The 23,136-nt window shown below is 36.4% G+C and overlaps 1 protein-coding gene and 1 pseudogene across 1 annotated transcript in view; both read left to right on the top strand.

The window, feature by feature from the left end:
* TJP1 (tight junction protein 1) overlaps positions 1-23,136 on the top strand; it is a 315,639-nt gene that overhangs the window by 206,284 nt on the left and 86,219 nt on the right. The window contains 1 exon segment of the mRNA XM_077124011.1: positions 7,666-7,722. Coding sequence (XP_076980126.1) covers positions 7,666-7,722 — 57 coding nt within the window.
* Positions 1,205-7,658, top strand: LOC143652415 (monocyte to macrophage differentiation factor pseudogene; annotated as a pseudogene).

The following is a 23,136-nucleotide window of genomic DNA, read 5'->3' as shown; positions in this document are numbered from 1 at the left end:
GTTCGCCATGTGCCCTTCCAGATGAGAGAGGAACCCTGACGTGTTCACCAGTCCCTTTCCAGATGAGAGAGAAACTCTGACTGTGTTTACCATGTGCCCTTCCACTTGAGAGAGAAACCCTGAACTTCATCAGCCTTCTTGAACCAAGGTATCTTTCCATGGATGCCTTTGATTGGACATTTTTATAGACTTGTTTTAATTGAGACATTTTCTCGACCTTAGAACTGTAAACTAACAACTTATTAAATTCCCTTTTTAAAAGCCGAAAAAAAAAAGAAAAGAATCAATTCCCATGATCAGATATGTCAGTGTCTTGATTAAAGGTATCAGCAGTCTAGAATATATAAAGAGATTGTTCAACTCAGCAACAAAAAGATAAACAACCCACTTACAAAATAGGCAAAATACATGACCAGACACTTCAGAAGAGGAAATACAAATGGCCAAAAGGCACATGAAAAGATGCTCAACTTCCCTGGCTATTAGGGAAATGCAAATCAAAACCACAGTGAGGTATCATCTCACACCCAGAGGATATGGAGAAAGAGGCATACTTATCCACTGTTGGTGGGAGTGTTGAATGGTACAACCGCTGTGGAAGGCAGTTTGGTGGTTCCTCAGGAAGCTGAGTATAGGATTGGCATATGATCCAGCAGTACCGTTGCTAGGTATCTATATGCAGAGGACATGAGGACAAGGACACAAACGGACATTTGCACACCAGTGTTTATAGCAGCATTATTTACAATTGCCAAGAGATGGAAACAGCCCAAATGTATGTCAGTAGATGAATGGCTAAGTAAGCTGTGGTATATACATACAGTGGAATAGTACGCAGCTGTAAGACAGAATAAAGTCATGAAGCATGTAACAACGTGGATGGAGGACATTATGCTGAGTGAGATTAGCTAGAAACAAAAGGACACATTGTATGGTTTCACTGATATGAACTAACATTAATGAATGAACTTGGAGAATTTCAGTTAAGAACAGAGTTCATCAGGAGATAGAAACAGGGTGGATATTAGGTAGTTGTAGCTGAAGGAATACAGATTGTGCAACAGGACTGATTGTAAAAATTCAAAAATGGATAGCACAGTACTATGTGATTGTGGCATAATAATGTAAATACACCGACTGAAGCAGAATGTGAGAATGATGGAGGAGGGCTGGGGGCACATATGAAACCTGAGGGAAAGATATATGATAAAGACTGAGATGGTATAATCTAGGAATGCCTAGAGTGTACAGTGATAGTGACTAAATGTACAAATTAGTTTTTGCATGAGGAAGAACAAAGGAATGTCCATATTGCAGGGTGTTGAAAATTGATGGTCATTCATATTTTAAAACTTCATCTTCTGTGTGAGACTAAAGCAGAAAATATTTATTTGGTATAAAATTTATATTTTGACCAGTGCATTTCCTAATAAAACTTATATGGACAGGTTAATTGAACACCTTAAGTACATGGAACCTTGAAGAGAGCATGAGACCTTGTTGTTGTTGGTTTGTCCAGGTTAGCATGATGTCCCGATAGATCCCAGAGTGGAAAAAAAAAAAAAGGTAGCAGCTGGGGAACTGTACAAGGCTGGGCCAATTTGGAAATTTTGAAGGTAGTCTTGCCAGTACTTGATTTGAAGAGTGAAGAACACAGGAATCCAGGACAACTTCTAGCATTTGACCTGAAATTGGTTGGTCATGAGAGTGATTTCTTCAGGAGGCTTTGAATGAGACTTGGATGCACCGTCAGGTTCATAAACCATCAGGTCCTAGCAGTGGCCACTACCGACTAACTTGCTATGAACATGTTCTGTTACCCACATGCATTCCTCATTGTTCCAGTAGCTGTGAGCAGTGCTTTCCTCCATTGACTGTCTGTTGGCTGTTAGGAAAAGTTAACAGCATGGATTTATGGAATGGGCCTCTGTGCCCTTTTCATTGTATCCGCCATACTTCACGTTGTACCATGGAAAAAGAAGCCAGTTAAGGGGAGTGGAGCATTGTTTTCACAGGTGTGGTAGAATTGTTGTCTATCTTTCTCCATTGCTGCTTCTTATACTCCATGGTTAAATCTCCATGAACTTGGACCCCTGGCATATCATACACATTGATTTATCTGTCTTATGGTAGCTGCAGGAGCCGTTTTTGTATTTCTCTACCATGAAAAGTATGAGGTGGTTGAGCTCTTTTTCTTTCTTACAATGAGATTTTCTCTGGCCTTGGTGGTGACATCAGTGAAACATACTGATGGACTTCATGAATTTACCTGTAGGGGCTTAATTTATTGCTTGGAAGTTGTTTTCTTCAAGGGTGATGGCATTATTCCATTCACCCCTGCCATCCGGTGCCTCTTTGTGGCCATGGCAGCGGCAGTGCACTGATACACCATTTGGAAATATACTTACCAAAGTCCTACAGACTTTATGCAGCATATATGATCAGTCTGTGCTAGATTTCTGTTCTAGTTTGCTAACTGCCAGAATGCAGTATATGAGAAATGAAATGACTTTAAAAATGGGGAATTTAATAAGTTGCTAGTTTACAGTTCTAAGGCCGAGAAAATGTCCCAGTTTAAACACGTCTATGGAAATGTCCAATCTAAGGCATCCAGGGAAAGATACCTTGGTTCAAGAAGGCTGATGAAGTCAAAGGATTGAGAAAACCTTCTCGACCAAAAGGGGGAAGAGTGCAGTGAGACAAAATAAATTGTCAATGGCTGAGAGATTCCAAACAGAGTTGAGAGGATATCCTGGGGTTTATTCTTACGCATTAAATAGATATCACCTTGTTAGTCAAGATGGAATGGAGAGGTTGGAGGGAACTGCCTCAAAATGTAGAGCTGTGTTCCAGTAGCCATTTTTCTTGAAGATGATTGTATAATGATATAGCTTTCACAGTGTGACTGTGTGATTGTGAAAACCTTGTGTCTTATGCTCCTTTTATCTACCTTATCAACAGATGAGTAAAACGTATGGAATAAAAATAGATAATTGGGGTAACAATGTTAAAATAAATTTAGATTGAAATGCTAGGAATCAGTGGAAGGGATTCTGGCAGTTAGCAAACTAGAACAGAAATCTAGTACAGATTGATCATATATGCTGCATAAAGTCTGTGTGGTCTGTATGAATTTTTTTCGGTTGTCTTTTTATTTCTTTTTGTGAATTAATGCAAATGTTCTAGGAAATGATCATGATGATAAATATGCAAGTATGTGATGATATCGTGAATTACTGATTATATATGTAGAACAATGATCATAATTTAAGAATGTGTTTGTTTTATTTTTTAAAAAATTAAAATATAAAAAAAATCAGGGAGAGATTAAAGTTTTCACAGACAAAAAAAAAAGAAGGCTGATGAAGTTCAGGATTTCTCTCTCAAGTGGAAGGGCACATGGCGAACACAGTCAGAGTTTCTCTCTCATCTGGAAAGGCACATGGTGAACATGTCAGGGTTCCTCTCTCATCTGGAAGGGCACGTGGCAAACACTGCATCATCTTCTAGCTTCTTCACCTGGCTTCATGTTTCATGAAGCTCGGGAGGCATTTTCCTTCATCTCCAAAGGTCCCCGGCTGGTGGACTCTGCTTCTTGTGGCTATGTCGTTTACTCTGCACTCTCTGAATCTCTCATTCTCCAAAATGTTTCCTCTTTCATAGGGCTTCAAAAACCAATCAAGACGCACCCAAATGGGTGGAGACACATCTCTACCTAATCCACTTTAACAACCACTTTTGATTAAATCATGTCTCCAGGGAAATGATCTCATTACACTTTCAAATATACAGTACTGAATAGAGATTAGAAGAAACAGCTGCCTTTACAAAATGGGATTAGGATTAAAACATGGCTATTCTAGGGTACATGTATCATTTCAAACCAGAACAGTCTCCAAACCAGTATTATTTCAGTTATGGCACATGGGAGTAGGGTAGAGCTAAAAATTGCACAGATGAAAAGGACAATTGCACTGCCTTTATAACTTTTGAACATAATTACTGTAAAAACAGAAAAGCTGTGTTCTGGAATTCCTCCACCTCCGTACACTAGTCATAGCAAGTACATAAGATAGTGAGCTAATTATTCATTCCATTCCTCTGTTTTGACGAACTTGGCCAACTGATGTTTACAAACTAGAATTTTGTATTTTCATTTTATAGATCTGACTACATGACTTCTCTAAATTCTAGGTCAGATTGTAAAAGTCAGTGCAATAACAAAGCTTCCTTTTTAAGAAAAAAATTAACTGTATAAAGAATCATGGAAAGAGCTTAATACCTTTTACCATGTTACATCTTGGCATAACATGGTTATTTTTTAACTTGAAACTTTAATTTTTGGTAAACTTAAAAAAAAATATTCCATTGAAGCATATTTCTGCATTTCTTCATTCATGAGTTTTTGTAGCAGTCAGCATTGCACAAATGAACAAACATTGTACCTTTACTGATAGTTTTATTAAGTGTGAAGAAATTGCGAATTTTTAAAAACTGAAGTTTTCTGAATGTTTCCGCCACCCTCTGACTCTGAAGTCATTGTTGCTTTGGGCCATATGCTTAATCTAGCGGAATTTACCAGTGATGGGAAAGTATTTTGTATCACTAACTTTTTCTCTGTACCTTTGCATGTTTTCTTCAGGGTCTCTTTCAACATTGAATGTTCACATCTGTGTTATGATAAGATTGCTGTGTGGGCCATTTGTTAAGAACTGAGAGCATTATGAACTTTAGGGAACAGTTGTATTTCCTGTTTGGTACCCGATGGTTAAGGCATTGTCACTTAGCTTTATATGATCAGTTTGATGTTCGTTATAAATTGTACAATTAAATGCATAAATTCACTTTTCTACCTTTCCTTTCCATCTCCCAGTATATAGATCTTTTTTCATAGTGAAATATTTGCAGCATTGTTTGACAGGCACACAGAAACTTCTGCCTCTATAGTCCTTGGGTTATATTCTGGCTCAGTGAGTGGTATTTGATGTTTTTTTTTTTTTTCTCTCAGTGTCTTATATTAAGATTATGTCAGTTGTTTTGTTGATTACTCGCTCCATTGGTGTTTTAATAAATTGAACAGCCTTGCCTTTAGATCAGATGCCAGATGTTGCCTGTTTCCTAGTTATTGGCTTGAAATTGGATTTGTCTATTAATTTAATGACATTTAGGTTTGCTATTGAATTCTTGTACTGATGTGGCTTTAAAAGAGGGCTTATTTTGTGTGTATATAGAATGCTCTGAATTTGGTGTATTATATGGGTATGATGCACAGAAAACTGGTATTTGATGGTGAATTCTTAGGTAGGTAAACTACTCAGTGGTAGCACTGACCACACCCTATATGCATGATTCTCAACATTTGGATGCCTGTTTTACTTTGTATTTTTATTATTATTCTTTTGTATGCTGTATGATGGGGTCACATTCATTCTTTTTCCATGTGAGTATCCCCTTAATGCAGCACCATTTGTTGAATTTTTTTGTTTGCTTGTTATTTGCTTGTTTACTTTGGGAAGTGCATGGGCCGGGAATCAAACCCGGTCTCCTGCATGGCAGGTGAGACTTCTACCACTGAACAACTCTTCCACTCCCTGTATGTTTTATTTTTAATACGTGAACTTTCCATGGATTCATTTAAAAGTCTGTTTAAAAGTAACATTGTCAGTCTAGATGTTTTGTTCTGTTCCTCTGTTATATACAATATGAATGACAATATTACACTGTCTTAGTTAACTTATCTCTATTGTAAGTCTTAAAATTGGGTAGAGTGCAATACTAGTGTTCAGTAAGAGGGAGCGGAGGAGTAAGCGATATGTGATGTTTGGGGTTTTCTTTCTTTTTCTTTTTCTGGAAAAATGCAAATGTTGTAAAAATGATTATGGTGATGAATGCACAATTATGTGATAATACTGTAAACCATTGATTGTATAGTTTGGATGGGTTGTATGCTGTGTGAATATATCTCAATAAAATTACATTGAAGAAGTAATACTGTCAAAACCACATGCTGTAAACGAGAATGAAATTGTTACTTGGACTTGTTTAAAAAAAGTCAGTGAGGCAATACTTCTGGTCAAAGAAGTGGATCAAAAAAAGGATGAGCTTAGATCTATGCAAGTAGTTCTCAGTTGAGATTGAACAAGTAAGCAATTATTGCAGATATTTTTATCATGTGTATTTTAGTGGCCTCTTTATGTTTAGCAGAATTATATCATTGCTTCACATTGCTGGAGAAAATCTTTTTTAATACATTCATAAACCTGGTTAAATTTTTGTTAAAAAACAAAACTGCATTGTTTCCAGCAGACATCTCATTAAAGGGAGTTGTTGCATTTCATTAGAAGAGTGAAACGAAATTCTGATAAGGTTGGCAGTTCTTACCTTTGGGAGTGAACAGAAATTCTTTCTCTCTTCCTTGTGTATCTGGCAAGAAAGTTAACCTAGTTGCTTTGAATTTAGGGAAGCAGGCTTTCTTTACAGGGATTCATTTTCTAAACTGTTACTATTCTTGGGTTAAAGTTGCTATAGAAAAAGAAAAATGGGCCCGTTCTCTTTGGTGGGCATATTTTACTGATGCTAATGATAGCAGTATAGCAGAAAACAGATCTCACTCATGAAATAGACATTTATAACCTGGAGAATTGAGTTATGTTCTGAGAATGTCATATACTACCTTCTCTCCTTCTACCCTACCTTTTAATAACTCTGAGAAATCTTTTCTTTTTAATTTGCCTATAAATAATACATTTTTAGGAATACTATACAAAATGGTAACATTGAGAGAGACCAAATTATCTTAAGCCTACAAGAGCAGTTATATCAGCACAATTTTATTAGGAATTTATATGAGATTCTTTGATGTTCATCCCTTAGATAATAATTTATTTTCCTCTTTAATGAGGAATTGGTGACAGGAGAACCTGAACTACATAGTGGATTGAGTAGGATTTGCATTAGGAACTCGTGTCACTTATTTTATAGTGATTCTTGGAGTTTTTTTTAGTTATTTTTCTTTTTTGTTTCTTGTTTGTTGCTTGTTTTTGCATATATGCACATATGTACATGAGATACGATACCTACATTATATGGTTTAAATGAAACTGGAGAAAATAATTCTGTAGTAAAACTGAAATGAGGTGGGGCAGTAGTGTTTGTGATATTAAAGCAACTTTTAGCTAAACCTGTCAAAACAGTCTTATTTGTTTTCCTGTAGCATGTATTTATAATTACCTAGTTCAGAGGTATTTGGCCTTTCTTTCCGTTGCACAATGTAAGGGATGCTTTTCAATGTTTTTATGTTCCACTGGATATTTAAAAAATAGTATTACAGCATTTATTTTCTGCTATGTAATTTTAGCTATAAAGTTGTAAATAGCTTGAATACTGATTTTTGTAGCATTTCAGTTGGCATGAAATGAATATAATGAGGTACCTTGTCCACAGTAGGTTGAAAACAAAGGAAGTTCCTGTATGTAATTTCTTGTGTCTTAAAACAAACAAAAAACCTTCCATGTTTATTAAGTTCTTTTCAGAGTATTTCTTTTATTAGTAGTATGAAGTTTGGAATTTCAGTATACTGAATTTAGTTTCCTAGATATTCTCATTCACGTTATTAAAGACATTTTCTTAAAAGATAAATGATTTGTTTTTCTTTTCATTTATCAGAACACAACAATGGAGGAAACAGCTATATGGGAACAACACACAGTGACGCTTCACAGGGTAAGCTTCTGTGCAGTAAATAATGTGTGTATAACTCAGGATACAGGCAACTTTTTAAAACAATAGAGGAAAGCCAGATGTCAGGAAACCAGGGAAAAATGTTTTATATTCCTTTGTTTAAAATTAGAGTTGCACTACATTCTTTAAGGAAAGTGAACACAATTACTTTTTACATAGCCATTTTGGTTATTTGTATAATCTTACGCTGTTTTTACTATTTACTTAAGAAATTAAATGATTTATTTTCTAAATTTTGAAATTTAGACTCAGTACATTGGTGTAAATTGTAAAGTGTTTTAACCTTTTTTGAGTATGTATGTATGTATTATAGGTTTCGGGCTATAGATTAAGTCAGGTAATCTAGGGTCATGTGCAAAATAAAATCCCCCAAAATACTTATTGATTTGAAATATGTATTGCTATTGCTTTAACTTGGTCAGTTTTGTCTGCAGTGAGACTGCTTTGAATTTGAACCTCAGTTCTGCTATTTTCTCTTGCTTTAGAAACCCGAGCAAGTGATCCAACCCCCTTCTAAATCCTTGGTTTTTACATGTTTAAAACGAGGCTTGTTATTTATACTTGACATAAAGTGCCTCCCATAACTCTCCTTTCTCCTCCCATTCAAGAGAGCTGACTGTAATGATTACTCTCCCTCTTAGAGACCATATAAAAAGAGACTAGAGAGTATTTAAGCATAGGCCATATACTTACTAGGATGATGGAAAGTGGGGGGGAGCATGTACTTGAACTCTGTCTGTGCTAATCTCAAGAATGTTTGAGTCTGTGCCTAAGAGATAATGGGCAAATTAACTATAAAAATAAAAGTAATTTGAGATTAGGTATAGTTGACTTTTTAAATGTCTCACCAAATGGTGAAAGAAATCACTAAATAGTACCTTGGTTTCTAATTTACATAGCTGAAATACGGACTTCCTTTGTTCAAATCTGCTGATGGGTAATGTATCTAAATCAGATATATATAATTGAACATTAAATAACTTCATACCTTGTAATCATTTAATTGGCTAGCCTTTAAATATTCTTTTTAACTAGAATCTATTGGCTAGATAATTGTGATATAATACTTTGGTATTTTATCACATTATATTGAATTTTCTTTAAAATAGATAAATGGAACCTCATCAAAATTAAAAGCTTTTGTGCATCAAAGATTTTACAATGAAAATGAGCAGGCAGTCTACTTAATAGAAAATATTTGGAAACCACATATCTAATAAGGGTTTAATATCCAGAATATATAAAGAAATCCTACAACACAAAAATAAGAAGACAGCCCAGTTTAAAAATAGACAAAAGATTTGTATAGACATTTCTCAAAAGAGGATGTGTGTATGGCTAAAAAGTACATGAAAAGATGCTTGAAATCATGAGTTGTTAGGGAAATGCAAATCAAAACCACCATGAGATAACATTTCACGTACACTAAAATGACTACTCACACAAAAAAAAACAAAATTGCAATTGTTGGCGAGATGTGGAGAATGAGGAGCACTCATTTGTTGTTGGCAGGATTGTAAAACGGTGAGGCCAGTGTAGAAGACAGTTTTGGCAGTTCCTTAGAAAGCTAAGTATAGCATTATTATATGACCCAGAAATCCCACTTGTAGGTAACTACTCACAAGAATTGAAACTTTTTTCTGGTATAATCTATATATAATAAAATTCACCCTTCTTAGTGTACACTTCTGAGTTTGACAAACACATACCACTACCCCAGTCAAAATACAGAACACTTCCATCACCCCCAAACTTTCCTTTGTGCCCATTTGTGCCCTCTCTCTGCACCCCAACCCTTAAACAACCATTGATTTGTTTTTCTTCCTATAGTTTCATGTTTTCCAGAGTGCCATATAAACGGACTTATAATATGTAGCTTTGTGAAACTGGCTTCTAACACTAAGCCTAATGCATTTGAAATTTATCCATAATGTTGCTGGTATCACTATTTCCTTCTTATTGCTGTGTAGTATTCCCCTGTATGAATTTACCACGCTTTGTTTATATTATACATTTGGGCCATTTCCAGTTTTTGGTGACTATAATTAAAACCTGCTTTGGTGTACAGGATTTTGTATGAACATAACTTTTCATTTCTCTTGGGTAAATAACTCGAAATGGAGATGCAGTTGTTGGTGATATGATAAGTGGATATTTAATTTTATAAGAAACTGCCAAACTGTTTCATAGTTAGGTTTAGTTTTAATCTTAGACATGTTAGTAGATACGTAGTGGTATCTTAAGGTTTTAGTTTGCATCTATTTAGTGAGCATCTGTTTGTGTGCTCATTTATCATCTGTTCTAGTTTGCTAGCTGCCGAAACGCAATATACCAGAAATGGAATGGCTTTTAAAAAAGGGAATTTAATAAGTTGCTAGTTTATAGTTTGAAGGCCAAGAAAATGTCCCAATTAAAGCAAATCTATAGAAATGTCCAACCAAAGGCATCCAGGGAAAGATACCTTGGTTCAAGAAGGCTGATGAAGTTCAGGGTTTCTCTCTCAAGTGGAAAGGCACATGGTAAACACAGAGTTTCTCTCATATCTGGAAAGGCACATGGTGAACACGGTCAGGGTTCCTCTCTCATCTGGAAGGGCACATGACGAACACAGCATCATCTGCTAGCTGCTTCTCCTGGCTTCCTGTTTCATGAAGCTCCCCGGGAGGCATTTTCCTTCTTTCCAGCGACGAGGTCGCTGGCTGGTGGACTCTGCTTCTCCTGGCTGTGTCATTCTGCTCTGCTCCCTCTGAATCGTTCTCATTCTCCAAAATGTTTCCTCTTTTATAGGGCTTCAGAAACTTATCAAAACCCACCCAAATGGGTGGAGACATGTCATTACCTAATCCATTTTAACAGCCACCCTTGACTAAATCACATCATCCAGGGAGATGATCTGATTACAGTTTCAAGCATACGGTATTGAATAGAGATTATTCTGCCCTTACAAAATGGGATTTAGATTAAAACATGGCTTTTCTAGGGGACATACATCCTTTCAAACCAATATGTCATCCATATTTTCTTTGGTAGAATGTTTCAAATCGTTTGCCCATTTTAAATTAGGTTGTTTGTTTTCTTAGTGAGTCTTGAGAGTTCTTTTATGTTCTAGATAAACAAGTTCTTTGTCAGATTTTTTTTTGTATGTTTTGCATTGGCAGCCACGTTTCATTCTTTTCCATGTGATTATCCCATTATCAGATATTGTTTTGCAAATATTTTTTTCCAATCTTTAGTTAGGCTTGCCTTTTCCTTCTCTTATCAGTGTTTTTTGTAGAGCCTAAGTTTTTAATTTTGATAAAGCCCAGTTTGTTAATTTTGATTTCATCGATCATAGGTTTTTTTTCTTGTGTCTGAGAAATCTTTGCCAAGTGTCTGAGAAATCTTTGCCAAACCCAGTGTCACAAAGATTTTACTTTCCCCTTTGTTTTCTTCTCGAAGTTTTATGAGTTAAATTTTAAATTAAGAGTTACGTGTAGAGAATTTTTTTGGTATATGAATGTTCACTTTTTTGAGCAGACATTTGTTGAAAAATGAAATGCTTTTGTACATTTGTCAAAGCTAATTGGATTATATGTTGTGGGTCTGTCTCTAGACTCCGGTTAATCTCTGTGTCTATCATTCTACCATTCACTTGTGTCTTGATTACTGTAGCTTTATATCAAGGTTGCATATCAGTTAGTGCAAGTCGTTAAAATTTTTTTTCACAAAATTGTTTTGGCTTTTCTAAGTTTTTTTTTGCCTTTCTACGTAAACTTTAGAAAAAACATGTCCATTAAAAAAAACGATTCGTATTTTTGTTGGAATTGCAATGAATGTAACGATCAATTTGGGGAAGAATTGACATGTTAACAATATAGAATCTTCCAAATCATATGCACATTGTCTCTCTGTTCTGTGATTTGCTTAATCACTGTTTTGTGGTCTTCAGCATATAGATCCTGCACATATTTTGCTACATTTATTGTCAAGTATTGTATATTTCTTGGTGTTATTTTAAGTAGTAGTCTTTTTTTTTTTTTTTTAACTTCTGACAGACACATTTCCAACTCATATTACAAGTTTACAAAATGTGGACTTTTATAGTAGAAAATTACTGTTACAAAGTAGATTGTTCTCTCTTAAGGCAAAATGGGATAGTGTTTAATTGAATCTTACCTATACTAGTGATACTGTAGTGTTATTACAGCTCTTTCTTTTCTTACGAAATTGCCCACATCAACATGTTAATATTATTTACATATCTCACCAGTGTTATAGGGCACCAACTTCTGGAAGATTTTTCATTTTTAAATTTTTAATGTATTTATTTAGTATTAATTTTTTAATTTATAGGTTTAAAGCAATATCATGCATAGAATATATAAAATGCAGAGTTCCTGTATACCATCCTATTATTAATACCTTGTAGTAATAAGGTACATTTGTTATAATTCATAGAAGAGTATTTTATAAATGTACTGTGAACTATAGTTCCATCCTTTTCAGGAGGATTAATTGTGTTATACATTCCTATGTGTTTTCTTTTAATTTTTATTCTTGTAACATTTCTATGACCTAAAATTTTCCCTCTTAACCATATTCACAGGTACAATTTAGTGTTGTTCATTACATTCACAATGTTGTCTGCCATCACCACCAGATTAAGCATTAATTCCCCATTCTCTATCCCACACCCATCCTCTGGTAATCTTTTTTCTCATTCTAACAGTGAGCTTTGCTTATTGTAATTCTTTCATATCATTGAGCTCATACAATATTTGTCTTTTTCTCTCTGGCTTATTTCACTTAACATGATACCTTCAGAGTTCATCCATGTTGTCGCATGAATCAGAACTTCATTCCTTTTTAATGCTGAATAATATTCCACTGTATGTATATACCACATTTTATGTATCCATTCATTGGTTGATGGATGCTTTGGTTACTTCCATCTTTTGGCAATTGTGAATAATGTTGCTATGAATGTCGATGTGCAAATACCTGTTCAAGTTCCTACTTTCAATTCTTTTGAGTATATACCTATATGTACCTTTTTGAGGAACTGACAAACTGTTTTCTGTAACAGCTGCACAATTTTATATTCCTGCCAGCAGTAAATAAATGCTCTTATTTCTCCACATTCTCTCCAATGTTTATAATTTTCTGTTTTTAAAATAACCATTCTAGACCATGTGAAATGATATCTCATGGTGGTTTTGATTTACATTTCCCTAATAGCTCATGATTTTGAGCATTTTTTCATGTACCTTTTAGCCATACCTGTATCCTCTTTGTAGCAATGTCTATTCACATCTTTTGCCCATTTTTTTAAAATTGTGTGTTCTAGTTTGCTGGCTGCCAGAATGCAACACACCAGAGATGGATTGTTTTTTAATAAAAGGGGGTTTATTTTGTTAGTTCTTTAGAGGAAAGGCAGCTAACTTTCAACTGAGGTTCTTTCTTATGTGGAAAGGCACAGGGTGATCTCTGCTAGCCTTCTCTCAAGGCCTCTGGGTTCCAGCAACTTTTCCCCAGGGTGATTCCTTTCTGCACCTCCAAAGGCCTGGGCTGAGCTACAAGTGCTGAGATGAGGTATGCTGAGCTGCATGGGCTGTGCTACATTGAACTCTCTCATAAGCACCAGCCAATTAAATCAAACAACATTCATTACAGCAGGTATACCTCTTAGCTGACTGCAGATGTAATGAGCAACAGATGAGGGTCACCTACCATTGGCTCACGTCCACAGCAATAGATAGATCTAGGCACCTTCACCTGGCCAAGTTGACAACTGAATCTAACTACCACATGTCTACCCCTTGTCAACTTGGCAACTACATGCATCACCTTAAACAATATTAAGGTGCAAAAATTCTCTTCTAGCTGTGAACCTGTGAATCTCAAAACATCTCGTGCCAATATGCAAAGGAGGGACAGTCACAGGATCTGCAGGGAGAAATTGGAGGGAAAACCTGCAGGGCAAACAACATTGGATTTCAAAGTCTGAAAGTCATTTATCCTTCAGCTTTAGAAAGTGGCACGCCTACCCTTTCCAAGGGCTTATCCATTGGCCTGCCTCTTTCCAAATCAACCTCGGGGAACATTGAGGAGACCACCTTTTTCTGAGCTCCACTCTCTCCAGGCATCAGGGCCACACCTGGGGTCTCTGCTATTTCTGGGGCACACACTTAACCCCTCCATGTGGTGGCAACCAGGTTCTCCCCAGTCCCCAAGGAGTGTGCTGTACCTTTTCTAAGGCCTGAGGTGGCAGAACTCTTCCACTGCAATGAGATGGGAGACTCATTCTCTGCCCTTCAGGGCAAACTCACCCTTTCCATGTATGTGGGTGGGTCCGCTCTCCTGGCTGAGGTTTCTTGGCTTCAGACCTGAGCTTCTATGGTTCTTACTCTGCAAACTCCAGTTTGTCCCTTTTGTGTCCCCCTTTGTCCACATTGGCAGTGGTTCCGTTTATACCAACAGTCTCTTCAAGCACTCCAAGACTTCTCTATCATTCTCTTCACAGTTCCTCCAAAATCTTCGCCTTAGCCATCCGAAAAACTGTTCCAACATATCTGGTATTTGCAACTGCAGCAGCACCCCACTTCTCAGGTACCAAATCTGTTGTAGTTTGTTAGCTGCCAGAATGGCTTTTAGAAAAGGGGGATTTAATGAGTTGCTAGTTTACAGTTCTAAGGCCGAGAAAATGTCCCAGTTAAAACAAGTCTATAGAAGTGTCCAATCAAAGGAATCTAGGAAAAGATACCTTGGTTCAAAAGTCCAGTGACGTTTAGGGTTTCTCTCTCAAGTGAGAAGTCACGTGGTGAACACAATCACAGTTTCTCTCTCAGCTAGAAGGGCACATGGCAAGCACAGCGTGCGTCATCTGCTAGCTTTCTCTCCTGGCTTCCTGTTCTATGAAGCTCCCTGGGAGGCATTTTCCTTCTTCATCTCCAAAGGTTGTTGGCTTGTGGGCTCTCTGCTTCTCATGACTATGTCGTTCTTCTCTCGCGGAGGCCTGCCTCTCTTCGAATGCACCTGGAGTGGGGGGGACATTGGGAGACCACCTTTTTCTTGGCTCCACCCTCCCCAAGCATCGGGCTGCACCGTGGCTCTCCACCATTTCTGGGGCACATACTCAACCCCTTCTCCTGCCTGATCATGCCTAAATCAAGCCATCCTTGAATAATCACAGAGCTCTGTGGGTGCCCGAGGGCACCTTGGGGTCTCTGTGCTGGTCTTGTCTCCTCCTTTTGCAACACAACTTCTGGTATGGTGATTAGTTATCATTAAAGACAACCATTAGCTATGGATTTGAAGTCTTGCATTTGGCTCAGTAGTTTACCATGATTTGTGTCAGACATCATCTACATTACTACAATGACTGACAAAACAGCTGTGAATGTCTTAGACATTTAAAAGAACAGGCTATGGGAAGCTTTGGAAGACATAACATTAGTGAGGATGGAAGATGATTGAGGGTTGAGGAGGAGAGGACTTCCTGATCTGCCCGGGCCTGAAAACAGTGCTTCTGATTCCCTCACCCTCACATGGCCCCTTTATCCTTGGTGTTTTATCATGGGTGTTCACATATTACCAGGTATCATACTTAGTTGTTTAATGTCTGTGCCCCCACTAAATTGCCCATCTGTGTTACTCTGTTATATCCCCAGTGCCTTGTTTATTTTGAGGATTCAGTCAGTATTTCTGAATGATTGAGTGAATAAATGAAGTTATAGATACTCTGCTATATATTTCGCAAATGATTTCCTATATACACTTGATATGCTTAATTAGATTTATAACTGAATCAATCCTTTAAATGCTGCAACAAGTTCCTTTGGAGTAGAATTCACTTTACTGATCAGAACAGCACTGAGCTCTAGGAATAGTGAAGTTAAATTTTATGTATCACTTCAGATTTAAAGTGTAAGGTGACGCTGCTTTCATCAAAGCCTTTTGAACCAAGGTATCTTCCCTGGATGCCTTTGATTGGATAGTTCTATAGACGTGTTTTAATTGGGGCATTTTCTCAGCCTTAGAACTATAAACTAGGAACTCATTAAATCCCCCCTTTTGAAAGCCATTCTGTTTCTGGTATATTGCATTCTGGCAGCTAGCAAACTAGAACATTGTGAAATATAATATATATACAAAACAGCAATAAATTTCAAAGTACATCTTAACAAGTAGTTATGGAACAGATTTCAAAGTTTGGTATGGGTTAAAGTTCCACAATTTCAGGTTTTTCCTTCTGGCTGCTCAAAGATACTGGAGACTAAAAGAAATATCAATACAATAATTCAATAGTCATTTTCATTTGTTAAATCATATCTTTTCTATTGTAACTCCTCCTTCTCCTTTGATTCTTTTCCCAATCTTTATGGATGTTAGGGCTATGCCCGTTCTGACTTTTTCATGTTGAAAAGGGGTGTTGACAGTCTAGGATAGGAGAATGAAATTAGTTGATGTTCTTGGACAGGCTGGCCCCTGTGGGTTTCGGGACTTATTTGGCCTAGGAACCATCTAGAAGTTATAGGTTTTTAGAAAGTAAAGTAAGTGCATGAAACTTTTGTAGAATCTCAGATAGAACCCTAGGTATTCTTTAGGGTTAACAGAAATGATGTTCATTGGGGTTTGGCAAATCATGGCAATTAGCAGTATCTAGCTGAAGCTTGCATAAGAGTAGCCTCCAGAATGGTCTCTCGAATCTAGTTGAACTCTCTTAGCCACTGATTCCTTATTTTGTTACATTTCTTTTCCCCCTTTTGGTCACAAAGGCATTGTTGATCCACAGTGCCAGGGTCAGGCGCATTCCTGGGAGTCATGTCCCATGTCAGGGAGACTTTCACCCCTGAATGTCTTGTCCCATATAGAGGAGTAGGTAATGTTTTTCCTTGCAGAGTTGGGCTTAGAATAAAAGACTGCCCACTTTTAATTTGGGTTGTTTCTGTTTTTATTTTTGAGTTGTAGGGTTTTTTATTATATTCTGTATATTAAACTTTTATCAGATATGTGGTTTCCAAATATTTTTTTCCCATTAAGTAGATTGTCTTTCCACTTTCATGATAAAGTCTTTGATGCAGATGAGTTTTTAATTTTGATGAGGTCTCATTTATCTGCTTTTCTTATTTTGTTGTTTGTGTACCAAAACTGAAAGGGGGGAATGTCTATATACTGTATAAGAATAACCTCCAGAATGAGCTCTCGACTCTGTTTGACATATCTCAGCCACTGAAACTTTATTTTGTTTCATTTCTCTCTTCTCTCTTTTGTTCCAGAAGGCCTTCTCACTCCCTTGATGCCAGGGCCAGGCTCATTCCCAGGAGTCATGTCCCATCGTGGGGAGGGTAGTGAGCTGACCTGTGAAGCTGGCTTAAGAGAGGGCACATCTGAGCAACAAAAGATGTTCTTTTGGGCTGACTGTAAGGCATAATTATAAGTAGGCTTAGTTTGTCCTTTGCAGGAATAAACTTCATAAGGGCAAGCCCCAGGATCATGGGCCTGGCCCAGCAGATCAAGAATATCAGGTCTTCCCCAGGTGGGGAAGTTTAATATTTCCACCTTTTTCCCAAGGTCTTCATAGGGACTTCGCAAATACTTTTAAATCTTCTGCCCAGAGTATCCTAAGATGTATCAGGGCACCCCACCAACCTGTACAAACCAGCAAAATCTCACTCCGTATTCCACGTTCCATATAATTAATGGTGTTTGAATAAGCTGACCATAGAAGTTCGATTAGATGGTGTGCTACTGTGAAAATATAAATTTTGCACTAAATAAACATGTCTTCCTTTGGTCTCACAGAAGTTGTAGTTTTAAAATCCACAGTATCATCCTTTTACCCTTTAATCTGCTTTGTCTTAGTCCTACCGAATCAGCTTCATTCATATCTCTAGTTGGTCTCATCACATTTTCAGTGTTTCTAACAGTTGCTGTATAGGGTAAAGCTGATTTTCATTGCTACAGAATTCTACCTCTGAGTCTCAGGTGTACACAAATACCTGAAGTTCCAGGGAATGACGAGATTATACACAAAGCACTCAGCATCTCAGAATTTAGAAATAATAGTTACAACTCTGGTACAGATGTGATTGCTGTAACATCTTATAATCTAGGAGGAACCTTTACAGTAGGCTTTCACCTGATAACCTGTGCTCTGGAATCCAGTTCTTAAGGTTTGCATATTATAGGTAGTCCATATTAGTGAGGCATAATAATATTTGTCTTTTCGTTTCTGGTTTATGTCATTCAACATAACTGTTCTCAAGATTCATTCATTGTCCTTTGTTATTATGTCATATCTTTTTCGTCTCTCTTTTCCTTTATTGCAACCTCCTTTTCTATGTAGTTGATCTTTTTTGATCCCTATCTAAGGATTTCTGTTTCTGTGTATTTCCTAAGTCTTTAACCTTATTTGGAAAGATATCAGTTTAGCTTCAATAACATAAGCATTCTGTCTGTGCTTCCTTATCCCTCTGTCTCCCATTTTTATGTTGTTTTTGCTACATATTACTTCATATTTTGTGTGTTCTCTCAGGAAATATGCCTTTTTTTGGTCCAATTGTATTCTCATTCTTATGGGAGTTAAAGAGTAGAGTTGTGTATTTAGGATACAGTTCTCTTGGGTTTTACATTTAGCCTTTTCATTACCTTTACTAAAGGTCTTCATTTCTTCAGAGTGCACCAAGCCACTCACCTGTCTTTTCCTTCAGTCTGCAGTAATTAGTAATTCTTTTAGCTCAGGTCTTCTTTTGATGAACTCTTTCAGTTTGTTTACCTGTGAATATTTTAAACGTTCCCTCATTTTTGAGGGATAATTTTGCTGAGTAAAGATTTTAGTTTTTCTGTTTTGGTACCTAAATATATCATACCACTGTCTTCTTACCTCCATGTTTTCTGATGAGAAATTGACAGTCTTTTTGAGGATCCCTTGTATGTAGTGAATTGCTTTTCTCTTGCTGTTTTCGAAATTCTTTCTTTTGCATTTGACATTCTGATTAATATGTGTCTCATAGTAATCTGTTAAGGTTATTCTCTTTGGAGGATGTTGGACTTCTTGGACATGTATATTTATGTCTTTCATAAGAGTTGATAAATTTTCATTATCCGTTTTTTATGTTGCTAGATTTACTTTTTTTGTGAAGATAATTGTTTCTCTGTTCATGTGAATATTGATCAGTATTTTTTTCTTGGATTTTTTGTCCTGTTTTCTATCAAGGGGATTGAAAAAAAACATTAAAGCAAGGAGTTGGAAAGTGTTTCCTGTTCTTTTATTTTCTGGTATAGTTTGTATAGACTTGGAGTTATTTTTTCTTAAGTGTTTTCTAGAATTCACGAGCCTAGCTTCTTGGTCTAGGAGATTACTTTGTGAGAAGGCTTTTTAACCTCATTTCAATATATTTAATTTGTATAGAACTATTAATGTTATACATTTCCTCTTGAGTGAGCATTGGTAAATTCTTTCAAAATATTTTGTCCCTTTTATCTAGATTGTCAGATTTAAGGACTTAAAAATGTTCATAATGCTATCTTATTTTAATGTTGTAAGGTCTGTAGTGATATGCCTTCTTTCATTTCTAATATTGGTAGTTTGTGTCTTTAAATTTTTGCTCAATCTGACTAGAAGTTTAGCGATTTTATTGATTGTTTTTCTAAAAGGTAGCTATTTTCATTGATTTCCTTATTTTCTGTTTTCTGTTTCATTGATATTTGCTCTTATTTTGGTATTTCCTATTCTCCTATTTGCGTTGGGTTTTTATGGTTTCTTAAGGTGTGAGTTACGTCATATGAGACCCTAAGTGTAATGTGGCACTATCACATTAGTTTGTTTTTCTTAAAACCTTTTCAGTTTCTAAATAGACAAAATATAAATGAAATAAGTTACTTAATTTTGATGAAGTATGTTTTTCATTTCTACTGTTTTGCCTGGTTTTGTTAGGAATTGAGATAAGAGTAATACCAAATGTATTTTCTACAGATCTGTTTGTTAAGTTAGGGAAAGTGGGAAAAGAGTCCAAATAGAATCTTTTTTTCTGAACATGTTCAAAGTGTCACACCAGCTCATCATGATCAGTAATACTCAGGCAAATGTGAGACCTCAGGTCTAGAAGTTGAAAGTAAGTCCCTTTTGTAACTAACTGGCCTCTTCTTATGCTTCACTTTTCTTTCACTGTGTGTTTGTGTGTGTGTTTGGGGGTGATGGTAATTGGGTTCTCAGAAAAATATCATCAGAAGATACATAGAGATAAGAAACGTATATAGTTAATAACTTTTGTTTTGAAACATGTTAACTGTTGTGCTGGGAACAGAGCAGTGTTGCTTGTGGGCCTCATCAAAGAGTGTGAAAACATGGAAGTTCTCAACAACTATCCCTCCAGGAATTGATTTTTATTAGGTATTTTTAATAATCTTGTTAGTGCAAAGAGAAAGTTTATGAAGAAGCATAATTTTTCATTCCCTGTGGCTGCAAAATAGTGCTTTTAAATAATTCAGTTCTTTGGGGTTCTAAGTTGGTCCAGGATAAAATTTAGATGATCCCTATAGCAGGGCTTAGCAAACTTTTTCTGAAGGAGCTGGGTAGTAAATAAGTATTTTGCGCACCATGCATCTCTTTACAAGTACTCAGCTTCACAGTTGTGTTGCAAAGTAGCCATAGTCAGTAGGTAAACAAATAGGTGTTTCTGTGTCGTAATAAAACTTTATTTACAAAAATGGGCAACTGGCCACATTTCATCTGTGAGCCTTGTAGTTTTCTGACAGCTAATCTAGAGCAGTGGCTCGCCACATTTATTATAAAAAGGACTCAACTGGATCAACCCCACCCACCTACCAGATATTTTAATTCAGTTTGCTGGGATAGGGTCCCTCATATGCATTTAAACAAATAACTGTTTGAAATGGAAGCCCATGGCATCACATCTTTAAGAAACACTGGCAGATGAAAGAAACAGACTGAGATAAGCAAGTGTGCTTTTGACAGTGCTTGTAAGTAAAGGGGATAATTAGTTCTTTTTTTTTTTTAAAGTAACCCAGAGTATAGGTATTTTGTTGTCAGATAAGGGCAAATCCTTATGAATTTTATGAAGTTATGAAAGGCAGAAGTAACTTGGTCTTTTAAAAGAATAAAAAATCATAGATTAGAATTCTTAACATTTTCTGCTATTTATTGTCAAGACTAATAAGACATTATGCTTTAAAATTACCTCATCCTTTCATTTGCATTGTCAGAGGAAACTTTTCATTGTAGAGTACTTGAAACCATTGAAATCCTGTTTATTCTTCAAAACTAAACAGTTATTTGTTGTTCCACTGTGTGCTGTGTACTGAGATAGGCCCTGGAATAGTATTAAGAGAAATCCTTGCCTTGTGCACTTGATCTCTCTACTGGTCCTCAGTGACATGAATATATATCTTAGGTGGTAGTCTTCCTCATCTCTGACTGAATTACCAGTTTCTTAAGGGTAGGAAGACTTACTGAATTTTATAACCTCTTAGTCCTTGTCCGGAGGGTCCTGTGTCCACCCTGTCTCCCCCTGCCACCTTTACATACCCATACATGTTTGATTTGAAATGTTCTATTTTAGGAAGTACATATGTTTTTATAATCCTTTGAGAAATGAAGTAAGTTCTCAAGAATGGGTTGGTCATCTCTACTAGAGGCAATCATTTTATTTTCTGAAAAACAGGAAATTGTAAAAGATTAAATGAATCATTGTATACCAAGGAATTAAAGGGTGAAAGTGTGTTGAAAGCAAGGAAGCTAGTTACAAGATAATCTATGATAAGTTTTCAACTAGGAAGGTGATTGAATAAAAAGTAAACTTGGAATAAGGATGCTAAGGCAGTGCAGTGGAAGAAAGAATAGTCTTTTTTCACAAATGGTTTTGGTACATCTGTTTATATGCAATTGCAGAAGAACTAGTTTAGACTTCTACCTCACACCATATGTAAAAATTAACTCAGAATGGATTATGGACCAAACTGAAAGAGCTAAAACTATAAAACTCTTAGAAGAAAACGTAGGAATAAATCTTTGCACATTGGTGGGCAGTGGTTTCTTAGTTTTGACACCAAAAGCAAAATTTGTAAATTGGACTTCATCAGAGCTAAAATCTTTTGTACTTCAGAGAACACAGAGGGCAACCAGTAAAATGGGAGAAAATATATGCAGGTCATAGAGCAATAAGGGACTTGTATCCAGAGTTTATAAAGAACTTTATAACTCATCAACAAAAAGACAAATAACATGATTGGAAAATGGGCAGAGGATTTGAATAGACATTTTTTGATAATGGCCATTCTAGTATGAGATGATATCTCATTGTGACAAGTGCTGGAGAGATTGTGGACAAAGAGGCACACTTATTCACTGTTGGTGGGATTGTAGAACCATGTGACCATTCTGGAAAGCAGTTTGGCGTGTCCTCAGAAAGCTAAGTATAGAATTGCTATAGGATCCAGCAGTCCCATTATTAAAAATTGAAGGCAAGGATGCAAATGGACATTTGCACACTGCTGTTAACAGTGGCATTATTCATGATTGCCAAGAGATGGAAATAGCCCAAATGTCCATCAATGGATGAGTGGCTAAACAAGCTGTGGTATATACATATGATGGAATATTACACAACTATAATGCCGAATAAAGTCATGAAGCATGTAATAAAATGAATGAACCTTGAAGACATTATACTATATGAAATTAAAGAAACAAAAGGACAAATACTGTAATGGTCTCACTAATATGAATTAACATTAATGAGTGAAGTTTGAGAGTTGAAATTAAGAACACATTATCAGGAGATAGAAAGAGAGTAGAGATTGGGCATTTGGTACTGAAGGAGTACAGATTGTGCAACAGGCTTGATTGGAAAAATTCAGAAATGAATAGCACGATACTTTCTCATGAAAACAAATCATTCCACTGAATGAAGCTTAATGTGAGTATGGTCAAGGCATGCTAGGGTCTATAGTTAACAGTAACACTGTAATATGCTTCTATTGAATGTAGCAAAGGCAGTATGCCAAAACTGAATGTCAGTAAATGGGGGATATGGGGGAGGGGTATGGGATTCTTTGTAGAAAAGAAAATGTCCTCATACAGATTGTGGTGGCAAAGGCATGGCTGTGTGTTATACCAGGAACTATTAATTTTTTACTTAAATTGTATTCTTTGATATGTCAGTCTGGAGAAAATGATGTACTATTTATTTACTCTTGGTAGGGACGTAGTGTGGTGTAGCCTCTCTGGAAGGCAGTGTGGTGGTTCCACAGGAGGCTAGGGTTGGAGTTGCCATATGATCCTACAACCTGTTACTAAGTATGTGCTTGGAGAAACTTAGGGTGGGGACATGAATGGACGTTTGCACACTGGTGTTTATGGCAGCAGTGTTTGTGATTTGCAATTGATGGAGATGA

This window comes from Tamandua tetradactyla, chromosome 12, assembly GCF_023851605.1.
Source record: "Tamandua tetradactyla isolate mTamTet1 chromosome 12, mTamTet1.pri, whole genome shotgun sequence".
In the NCBI taxonomy this organism is placed as follows: domain Eukaryota; kingdom Metazoa; phylum Chordata; class Mammalia; order Pilosa; family Myrmecophagidae; genus Tamandua; species Tamandua tetradactyla.
Note: the sequence above shows the minus strand (reverse complement) of the source record. Positions and strands in the feature narration are given on the sequence as shown.